At 46.4% G+C, this 11591-nt stretch overlaps 1 protein-coding gene across 1 annotated transcript; it reads right to left on the bottom strand.

Moving 5' to 3' along the window:
* Window positions 1–815: 815 nt before the first annotated feature.
* tmdd1 (transmembrane and death domain 1) lies at window positions 816–5281 on the bottom strand. The gene is made up of 5 exons (XM_029426468.1): window positions 5188–5281; window positions 4693–4884; window positions 2739–2858; window positions 1840–1989; window positions 816–1078 (listed from the first exon to the last, which is right to left on the bottom strand). Exons 1-5 carry the CDS (start codon window positions 5255–5257, stop codon window positions 816–818), a joined length of 795 nt encoding a protein of 264 aa, XP_029282328.1. The 5' UTR covers window positions 5258–5281.
* Between the last annotated feature and the right edge of the window lie 6310 nt (window positions 5282–11591).

Here is an 11591-nt window from a genome sequence, read left to right as displayed (position 1 = left end):
GAATCCAAAAAGTACCACGAGCCATGAGCGTGTTTTCTGAGTTTGTGAGCAAATGATTTCCTTAATTAAAGCTTTGCACATGTTAACAGTTCATTTTTATCTTCTAATTCAGACATTTTCATTCTGTTTGCTTTTGGAGTTTGTGGAGCGACGTCGCTTCAGCATCTAACATCAAGTTATTTCAGCTTGCTAACAATCCTCGCTGCTTCGCTTTCCAAACAAAAATAATATATAGCTTTGTGTTTTCTATTTGGCTTCTGTCACCCGCCAGAAGCTGCCATCACTACGAAGAGTGGCCCCATTGTCTGCTAGCATTGTCATTGTTATTAGTCTTTTGGATTGCCTGTGGAGGTACCGGCAGGCTGCGGGGGAAGCAGGCGCCAGGCTGGATAATTATTTGTTCTTCGATGCCAGACGGGCACATTGCCGTCACTTGGAGGGGAAATGGAAAGTGGCATCACTATCACAGTAACACCGGAACAACCTTTGGTGTGTGGTTCCAGCGCATCTGTCACACTACTAGTGATCTCCCCACTGGCAACACAATAATGCAACACACAGCATGAATAATGACTTTATCTGAAACGGCATTACGCTCGTCGTGTTTGTCGTAATTAGTTGTGGTGTCGTGGAATCGATATTGAGTTTCTGTGTTGGCTCTGCTGATTATTGTGGACAAAGTGATTTTGACATTTCTAATCTTCCATAAAAGAGACATCAGAAGAACAAATAGAAGTCTTTATTTATACACTCGTACATGTTAAATGCTGCTGGTGCTGACTTTATCTTTGAGGTTATTTAAACCCCTAAGCTGCTTATTTCCCAGTCGCTCCATCGTTCAGCGTTTCACCTCCAACCACGAGCGTGCTGCTGGTGACCCGGGGGAGACGCTGCTGGTTTCTACACGAGAAGTGTATGATGATGACAAGTACAGAGACGCCCAAGAGCAAGGTGCCTCCGAAGCCCAGCAGGATGCCATACAAGAGGGGCAGAGCCACGTCCAGAGGCCCCTTCTGGTACTCATCGACAGGGGCCCGCTCCACGATCAGATCCAGGTCCCGCCACGTCAGATCCCTTACTAACACAAACAGGACGCATCAGGTAACGCTCTTACCTCTAACATCCAGCAGGGGGCGACTGTTCGTCAGCTTGTATAGAAGTCTATGAGAAAATGTTTCTACTTCTCTCTAACCTCCAGCAGGGGGCGACTTCTCTGGTTCTATAGAAGTCTATGAGAAAATGTTTCTACTTCTTGATTTATTACCTCAGTAACATTTAAAATAGAGGATAAAGCAGCATTTCTTTAGGGCGGGGCTACCTGTGATTGACAGGTCGCCACCATGGTGTTGTCCACATTTACATCTTTGAACTTTAACCCTTGTTTGGTCATGCTCAGCTCCACCCTCCCGTGTTGCTTCTGGTTCCAAAAAAACAAGATGGTGACGGCCACAATACCAAACAGACACACGGACCATCTTAAAGGACTGTTTTGTCAAGTTTAACTTGAATGAAGGCTCTCGGGAGAATACAAAAAAAAAACGGACAGGTGATAATTACATTTTTGAATTTGGAGGCATCCTGGGAAATACTCCCCATATAGTGAGAGTGTTGATGTGGAGAAGTAATGAGTTGGAAGCTTGCCCACGGCCACCAGATCTAATCGCCATCTCATCTGAACACTTAATAGATTCTGCGGGACATTATATCGTTTGTCATCCAGACAGTCTCCGGAGGGATAACCCAAAGATCTCCACTTGACATCAATAGCCCAAGATATTTGAGTTTAGACATGTTTGCTTCTCCATCACTAATTCTATTTCAAGCTGTAGGATGAGTCACCTCTCCTCCTGACCCTCTGGTCTGTGCGCTGCTGGTCCTTTGTGTCTGATCGTTTCTGCGGGAGATTTAAAGACTCAACGTATTTGTGATAGTCTTCAACGAAGCGTCTCAGGTTCAAGGCTTTGTCCTGGTTGATGTTCTTCCCCACTTCTGTAAAAACACAAGCACAGGGCCAAGTCTAAAAGTATCTCTGTCACTTCAAATGCCGAACGTGTGAGCATTCCATCCTGTAAAAGATTGCACATTGGAATTTAATTGTTGTTTTCTCGCCCTGAACATAATTAGCTCTGGCAGCGCAGCAACATGGCGTCCTTCGGTTCAGAGTCAAACAAAATGAAACACTCACGTTTCTACGTATGAGTACATCTCCTCAGAATTGCAATCAAGTGTACGATAATTGCTGCATTCTGCACCTACAGTCTTCCTCCTCAAAGCCCCCCCCCTCCTCATGTCTTATAACTCAACTTTTTCCCTGCAAAGCTGCTGATGAAAGGAGCAGATGGTTTGTTCTGTGGCTGGTGTCGGCTCCACTGAGTCCACTGTCAGATCATTTACACCTCTTCTCTCCAACGCCACTCGGCTGTGGAGCTGTGTGCACGCTGGACTGCAACACATGCCGCAGTGTGCAGAATGTGCCACTTTTGAAGTTCCAATTAAAACAAATCTCAAAGTAATGAAGCAATTACGCACTGTTGTTAAGTCTTGAGGAGGCCTTCTTGACCAAAATAAACCCATTTTTCCCTGAATGAGGCTTTGCTCCAATTTCTTTTTGTCGAGGGACGTGCTGAGACACTGTGCATGGAAAGTGAACTATTTTAATTTGAATACCTCACACAGGATTGTCCTGTTGAATAAATGATCTGGAGCCGCAGGAGGCTCGTGTGCTTTGTGTTTCTCACCGATGGCAATGTCTGTTCTGCCGATGTGCTGCAAGGCGCGAGTGAGCCTGTCGTAGTAGGTCTGCTCGCCGTGCGCCAGCAGCCAGTCTGTCAGGGCCGCCCGGCACTGAGCCTCCCGATCTAGTCAACACAAAACATATGGCCCTCAGACAGGCAGGTCTGACAGTCAGCCTGCTGCCAGAAGCTCCTCAAGCTGAGCTGGACACTTGAGAGACAGACAGGTCTCAGGCTGCAGATAACGTGAGAGACAGACAGGTCTCGGGTTGCAGATAACGTGAGAGACAGACAGGTCTGAGGCTGCAGATAACGTGAGAGACAGACAGGTCTCGGGCTGCAGATAATGTGAGAGACAGACAGGTCTCGGCTGCAGATAATGTGAGAGACAGACAGGTCTGAGGCTGCAGATAACGTGAGAGACAGACAGGTCTCGGGCTGCAGATAATGTGAGAGACAGACAGGTCTCGGCTGCAGATAACGTGAGAGACAGACAGGTCTCGGGCTGCAGATAACGTGAGAGACAGACAGGTCTGAGGCTGCAGATAACGTGAGAGACAGACAGGTCTCGGGCTGCAGATAACGTGAGAGACAGACAGGTCTCGGGCTGCAGATAACGTGAGAGACAGACAGGTCTGAGGCTGCAGATAACGTGAGAGACAGACAGGTCTCGGGCTGCAGATAATGTGAGAGACAGACAGGTCTGAGGCTGCAGATAACGTGAGAGACAGACAGGTCTGAGGCTGCAGATAACATGAGAGACAGACAGGTCTGAGGCTGCAGATAACGTGAGAGACAGACAGGTCTGAGGCTGCAGATAACGTGAGAGACAGACAGGTCTGAGGCTGCAGATAACATGAGAGACAGACAGGTCTGAGGCTGCAGATAACGTGAGAGACAGACAGGTCTGAGGCTGCAGATATCGTGAGAGACAGACAGGTCTGAGGCTGCAGATATCGTGAGAGACAGACAGGTCTGAGGCTGCAGATAACGTGAGAGACAGACAGGTCTGAGGCTGCAGATATCGTGAGAGACAGACAGGTCTGAGGCTGCAGATATCGTGAGAGACAGACAGGTCTGAGGCTGCAGATAACGTGAGAGACAGACAGGTCTGAGGCCTGCGATATCGTAGAGACAGACAGGTCTGAGGCTGCAGATATCGTGAGAGACAGACAGGTCTGAGGCTGCAGATATCGTGAGAGACAGACAGGTCTGAGGCTGCAGATATCGTGAGAGACAGACAGGTCTGAGGCTGCAGATAACAGCTACTAATAAAGCTTCACTGAAATGAACATGTGCATATGTACTTTGAAAGATGTATTAGTTGTAATAATTGCTGGTCTTAAAGAATTCCCTTCCTTCGATTTAAAGGTAAGTGACGGGGGGGGGGGGGGGGACAGCGTGCACAGTCCTCGTCCGGCTCAGCTGAAGCGAATACGAGACGCCTGTTAGACAAATCCACAATGTTCCAGAGTTGTGATCTTTTCTGGTATAAAACTTCCTCCAGAGGAAGTTTTATACCAGAAAGACGAACTTGGATATTTAATTTCTGTAGTTTATTAATGATTGTTGCCCCCGCTGCGGTGCACGTACGTACAGTAACTCTGTTTATTGTTCAGCATTTTTCTTTAATTGTCGGAGTTTTTTCCTCTTTTGTCGTTAATTATTTTAAGGCTGAGGAAAGTGTTTCCATCATCAGCTGTCTGCTGTGTGTGGACAATGAATGTATTGTTGTTTGGATGTGTGTAGACGTGTTAATGCACTTTAATTTAGTTCTTTAATCCAATAGTTCTATCATATAACATCATTATCACACTATCATACATTTCACTACTTTTCGCTTTTATTTGGGGACATTTTTACACAAATAATTCTACTTTTACTGAAGTAAAAAGTCTCTATAGTTCGAATATTAGACATGTTTGGTTTGTGTGGTCTGCAGATGATGATGCGTTCTGACCCGCTGCAGAAGACGCGTCTCTCTTGTCTCGAGGATTAAGATCCAGTCGATTGTTTTCTGGCGAGAGGCGCTCGAGCTGCAGGAAGATGTTCTGCTCCGGGTGGGAGAGGGCGAGCAGAAGGTCCTCGCACTCCTTCGACGTCAGCAGCTCCGTTAAACGCTCCAGCTGATGGACACCGATGTCTTCTGACACTGAACACGACACACAGTGATGACAATAAGTAATAACTAGAGACAGCGGGGCCTCAGCTGCACATGAAGGCCTCAGCACACTGTAAGAGCCGGTTAATGAAGCGTAATGCTGACACTTCACAACTTCTCTGCTGCACGCTTTCAATGCTTTCAATTAGCAAGTGTTGCTTGTGTGGCATGAAGCTGTCTTCAGCTGCTCAGAATGATCATCATCTTACAAACACAGCAATCAGCAACTTCAGTCACTTTCCTCCTCCAACCTGCTGATGTGAGTTCACCTGCTGCAGGAAGGTTTGCTCTCACCTGTGTCCTCCCCCAGAGAGGGACTCAGGAGCAGAACGATGGACAACAGACACAATCTCCAGACCTTCATGTCAGCTGAAGTAGTTTGGACTCCACACAAGCTGCTGACAATATGTGGAGTTTACTTTCAAACCTGCAGGGTGTGGAATGTGTTGCGTTGTAAACAGTGTGAGAAGCATTCTGTGTTGTTCAAACAGCTGATCACCGTGCAAGAGATAACAAACGTCACTATTGTGAGATATTTATGAAATCGATGGAATTATCAGGTGATATGTTTTGTAAATGATCATTATGGATGTTAGGTGAAGCAGCTCTCACACCATATAAGGAGCTTCCTCTTCTTCTTCTCTGTATCTCAGCTGCTCTTCGTCTCTTTGCTCTTTAAAGCCTGACATTGTAACAAAAATACATTCAGAGGCCATGGGGGGGGTTAACCCTAACCCTAACCCTAACCCATTCCATGCCATGGAGACCAGGAGGCTACATTTATATTTGCATAACCATGAGGCACAAAAATATGTTGCTTTCCTCTGCGCTGTTATTATTATTATTTCAATGTCTCTAAATAGATTGATCCAAAACAAAACTAACCCCTGGGGGAAGAGTGGGGTGGGGTGGGGGGGGGGAGCTTTTATTTAAAATTCTATTGAAGTTGAAGTCTGTATCCAGACCAGGCCTGCTGGATCAGCCCTGCAGCTCGGCTGCACTTGGAGCCTCGGAGTGTGTAATGCACGGAGTGTGTAGGATGAACCTGTGTCTCTGATGTGCTCTTCGGAGGATGCTGTGCTACTTGAGATGCATCTCTTTAGCAGGGAGGAACATGTTTAATGACACTGTGTGGGCTACAGTGAGGGCATATTTTAAATAGTTAATAAGCTTCATTTGCCAAACAGTAAAGGTTGTTTGTGTGGGCTGAGCCTGAAGTCTCATGTTGGGTAATAAACCAACCTGCTCGGGGCTGACGAGCACAGCGCTGGTGTGGGTGGTGTAACGGCTCCGTAATGATTTGAGATGTTGATAGAAAGACAAACTGCGCACAAGGTCAGGATATTTATTCATATTAGTCAGTTGCTTAGTACAGAATGGATGGAAATACACGCAGAGCATATTCTGTAGTCAATGGAGCAGGAGAAACACACACACACACACACACACACACACACACACACACACACACACACACATACCACAGATCACAGACAGTATCGCACATCCAGAGTGAAACATCACATTACTTCTTTGACTTTGCCGCCTTGTGGTTCTGTGAGCGTTACCTTGTGAAGCAGTGTCCCCATGTCTCTTACACTTCACACCACTGAAATCTGGTTGGATGCAGATACAGACTCCGGTGGAATGAAGGATAGAACACATGGGATAGTCTTGCAGAAAGCGTCTGAAACAGAAGACGTAACACAGCGTTTCATTGTGACTCAGATTCATACAGTTGAGTCTTCGTGGTGCCTGGAGGATGTGTGAGGACGCCTCTGAGGGTGAGGGGGTGTCTTCAGCAGGGGTTTGGCCTCTCCCTTTAAGTTTGTGCCTGGCGGGTCCAGGCCTGCCCTGCGCTGTGGCTGCAGGCTCTCAGGCTCTGGCACATTCTCACAGGCCTAAGATGAGTTTAGTCATTAGTGATGCAACCCCACCACTGTCACCAGACACCACTGACCAGCCCCCCACTCCCACACACACACACCTGAAGCTCTCTGATATACTCCCCCCTCCTTTATGCACACCTTTCCACACCACTGCTCCCCTCCGACGCCCCAAAACCTGCTGAATCTGAACAAAAACGCTGCTTCTGATTCCTCCAGGTCTTCTTCTCCTTTAATAAATGAACCGCAGCTACTTTTGTAACAGGTTATAAGTTATAGTTGTAGCTGGAGACAAGTCTGCTGTCTGAAGTATTTGCAAGATTAGACCTTTCTATCTGAGCCTAGATGAATGCCTTACCGAGCTTTGAATGCATTACTCACCTCATTTGCTCCTTTAGCTCCAGAGGAACCCTGTGAATGCAAATCAAACATCAAAATAGCAGAAAGCAGCGTCCAGGAGGGACTGAAGGCACAGCTGACGACGTGCCGTCTGTCTTCTCTCTCTACCTGATTCAGGTAGTGGAGCTTTAGAGGACTGCGCCGACCAATAGGATACGAGCACCGCCCATTTTTCAGGCATAAAAGACGGCCACACCCTGCGGGTGGTGCCGTGTGGCTGCGTTCACCGCCAAGAATGAAGAAAAAGAAGCAACAAACACAGGAATGAAAGTAAAGGTAGAGTTCCCCGACGTGCTGCGACCAAACAACAGGTTTCATAAAAGCATCACTTTATAAATCTTTATTAACAGACACAACATCGTGGAGGGAACGCTCCAAGGAAGGAACGCACAACTGAAATAATGTTGTGCTGTAATGTTCATTATCTGATGAGTCTCTTCTTCTAGAGCTTCTCCGTTCAGAAGCCTTCAAACACACTCTCGTCTAAATGTTTAAATCATCTGCACCTTTCATTACTTTCATACGTCCATTAGAGTTGCATGAAATAGAAATGCGTCTTTGGCTCTGACGACAATACACCACAATTATGCATCTTTAGAAATAAAAGAACGGTCACAATAACATCGCTGCTCACGAACAATAAGTGGTGTTCATAAACACAACAAGCAGACCCGAGCTGTGTTCTCCAGCTCTACATATATATGTCCTCCCTTCAGCCTTAAAAGACAAATGGGGCGACACCCGACATCCCTCATGTGAAAGGACGGACACTTTGAAAAGCATTCCTCACAATGGCGGGTCGCGCGCGCGGGGGGGGGCACACATTCCTGAGCTGCACCGAGCCTCACCTGACAAGATATTTCTCTGGAGAGCACATTCATTGCAGCCCAATCTTCTCTATATGTGGTTTCAGTGACAGGGACACCAACATGTTTGAGTTATGAGCTGCAGACTGAGTTCTGTGCGGCCCGCAGAGCTCTGGACGCCGGGCCACGGGCCACAGGGAATCTTCTGGACCTCTGGAAGGTGACAGCTGAAAAACGAGCCTCTACAAACCCTCGAGTGTGTCTCACTCTCACACTGAGAGACTTTCATTATGTCCACGCTGAGCACACACTCGTAGTATTTATGCAGATAAATAAAAAGAAGTTTTCTTGCTCGACGTTACCGCAGCGTGTGACTGATGTCTCCTTGAAGTCTGACACAGGCGTGTGTTGTTTCTGGCAGCGCCGCTCCACCAACAAGCATTTATTTTATTGCTATTACTGAAACGATGTGAGCTGACGAAGTGTGTTTAACGAGCTTTGATTGTGTTCAGATCAGACTTTTAGATGTTTAATACACTTTGTGCAGAATCATGTGTTCAGTGTGTCTCATGTGTTAAAGGCAGGTTAGTCCAGAGGGCAACTGCTTACACTCTTCTGCTGATACTGAAATCCTATCAAGATAAAGATCGTACATGTAGCGGCACAAACACTGAAGAATATCAACAGGAAATCCTTTTGCCAGGTGAGGAACTTTGACCTTTTCCTCTTTTTTCAACTGCAGTTTGACTTTATAACACTTTCAACCTAAAGCTGCTGATGTTTGACTTTAAACATGTTGGTGCATTCAGTCCTTCTGCTCGTCCGTCTCTCCAGAGGTCCTCCAGAGGTCCTCCAGAGGTCCTCCAGAGATCCTCCAGAGGTCCTCCAGAGATCCTCCAGAGATCCTCATGTTGAATGAAGAGGTGCTGTATTTCAGCACGACGCTCCCTGAAGGCATCACACAGTGAAGGCTGCGTTCAAACACGTCACACGTGTGAGGAATGTGAGCTTCAACACATTGTTCACATTCACGTGTGGAAAAGTGTCTTTACTATGAAACACTGAATTATTATTATTATTATTATTATTATTATTATACAGTAACAACATCTGACATTATTATTCATACCTGAACATTTATCACTAAAACAAAAATAAAAGCGCTACACAATACTTACAGCTCTAGTCTCTACTTCTGGTGCCATTCAGTCAAACTTATTATAAATGTAACCGATGTTTTTAACGAAGGGTTAATATCTGAGATGCACCACCGCTGCAGAAACTACATCACAGACAGCATGTTGCAGTAACTCAGAGTGTGTTCATGACACGCGTACATCACAGCTGCTACATGTGCTTATAGGTTATTCCCATGTAGCAGAAGGCGTGCTGCATTATGAGCACACGTTATTATATCATGTTTATGTTGTAACCAGAACAAACGTTTACTAATCCCACCTTCTGAATAGTGTTTGCTTCAGAGATGTTTGACTTGCAGAATGTTTCCGTGCGAGAGGCCCGGGCGTCGTCTGCGGGCTCGATGGCCCGAGGTCGCTGCTCCACGCTCGCCTCTTTCTCTCCCGCCGACGCCTCATTGGCTGCTTGTGTTCTGACTCGCCCGCGCAGGAATGCACCTTCTACCTAATGCACTTTTATGTTCCGGCAAATTGACAATGAGGAGTGCCATCACTTCTGCTGCATAAATATTTCATTCTCCATTTGGATGCAGATTGGAGATGTCACACCCGGAATACAAATGAATGAACCCCCCCCCCCCCCCCCTGTGTGAATACCCAGACAAATCTGGTGCAATGTGATTAAGTCTTATTGAGAATCACAGTCACTGTACAAAACAAAACAATACAGTCGGAATCTTAAAGAGGCAATTACCTGAAAGTCCAATCATTACTTTTAGATTCTTCTCCCTTCAATCTTCATTAACGTTGATGAAACAGCACTTTAGTTATTACAAGTTGTGAACGCTTCACAGATGGAGGCGGTGCGGAGGACTGGAGGGAACTCGTCATGTGATGTTAAAGTAGTGACAAGTGGAGATTACATTTAGATACTGGAACTACATCCAGGTGAGAAGTTACAGGTTCTGTACTTATTGTGAGGCTCTTCTACTTCACTGGATCTCAGAGGTACATCATTTAAATGAAACTCGCTGCTACCATCATTAAAATGACTTCCACGTTCACTTCTCTGCATCGGCCAATCGGATGCAGATTGCAGACTGAACACCTGTTTAAACTGCACCTATGTTGCACTTACATTGCTTTGGCTTATTTGTAGCTAATAGTTGAATTTGTATTCTATTGTTTCTGTACGTTGCACTTTGGCTTGTCTTATTTGAAGCGATTGTTCTGCACTTCAATGATTTCACTGTTTGAAGCTGCAGGATTCTTGCTGTTCAGAGTTGTTTGTAATGTAGTTTTAAGACATTTTAATGCAGAAATGTTACATATTACACCTTTTGAAACGAGCTCATGAAAGGAGCAACAGTTTCTCCCTAAAAGCGAATGTGTGGGTGCAGGAGGGGGGGGGTCTGTCAGTCCCTTGTGTTTATGTGCTTCTAATGGAACGTGCAGAAATGACGGTGGAGCGATGGCGTCGCAGCAGGAACCACTGAAAACGCTTCGTTCTGCTGCAGCGTGGAGCCTTATCTGAATATCTCTGGAGCGTGAATGGCGAGTGAGCGCGTCGCCGCTTTCTTTCTTTTCTCTGTGCCCCAAAAAGCATCGAGAGAAACACATCGCTGCCCACTGTTGCCATGGGGATAAAACACATTAAGTTGTAATGAGAGGCATTTTTTAAACGATGTTTGGCTGCGTTGTGCTTCACATTCAGCAGAATGTGCGACATGTCCTGTGCCAGGACTGTGTTCTTCTACACTCGCTCCCAGAACACTCCCATGTTTCTACATCCTGCAGCCTGCAGCCTCCTCACGATGAGTCCGGGCTTGTTTTCAGAACACACGTCTGCTTTTTCTCTAAGCCTTCACTTCTATAGAAACTGGGAACATTCCAGCAGGCTGAGGGGGGGGGATGTTTTGAATGAGCTGCTGTGGGAGGGGGCCGGGGGCAGGTCAACACTCATCTATTGACGAAGGTGAGACAGACACGACCAACAGCCTTTGATTAGCGAGTCCATTAACCTGGTCACACAACACAACACACGGAGCACAGGGGTCACATATCGTGTGTGTGTGTGTGTGTGTGTGTGTGTGTGTGTGTGTGTGTGTGTGTGTGTGTGCCATATCAAGAAGCAAACTGCTAATATGCCTCACTCAGCAACTGGAGAGCTGCCCCCCCCGCTCCTCCTAAAGGTTATTGAAGGTGCACTTCTTCAGTCCTTCTTTGCAAAATACACAGATTCACACATGGATTGATTTTCTTCTTCTTCTCTCCCTGCTAACCTCAGAGCGCAGGGTTTGGGCACCTCCACGCAGAAAGTCAATACGTTGTCTAAGGGGACTGAAAGGAGTCACTGAGAGCCAATTTAGATTCTTCAGCCTGGAAAGTCAAACGTTAATCCAGAGACAAAACAAGCAGCAGAATAGAAAAGTGAGCAGGGTGTGACTGGGTGCTCGCCGCACCGGTTTGTC

This window comes from Cottoperca gobio, unplaced genomic scaffold, assembly GCF_900634415.1.
Source record: "Cottoperca gobio unplaced genomic scaffold, fCotGob3.1 fCotGob3_189arrow_ctg1, whole genome shotgun sequence".
NCBI classification, from domain to species: domain Eukaryota; kingdom Metazoa; phylum Chordata; class Actinopteri; order Perciformes; family Bovichtidae; genus Cottoperca; species Cottoperca gobio.
Note: the sequence above shows the minus strand (reverse complement) of the source record. Positions and strands in the feature narration are given on the sequence as shown.

Coding starts and splice junctions, on each gene's coding strand:
- tmdd1 (XM_029426468.1), bottom strand. CDS start 5,257: ATGAAGGTCTGGAGATTGTGTCTGTTGTCCATCGTTCTGCTCCTGAGT. Junction 4,885..5,187: donor CTCTCTGGGGGAGGACACAG/GTGAGAGCAAAC, acceptor TGTCGTGTTCAG/TGTCAGAAGACATCGGTGTC. Junction 1,079..1,839: donor CCAGAGGGTCAGGAGGAGAG/GTGACTCATCCT, acceptor TGTTTGTGTTAG/TAAGGGATCTGACGTGGCGG.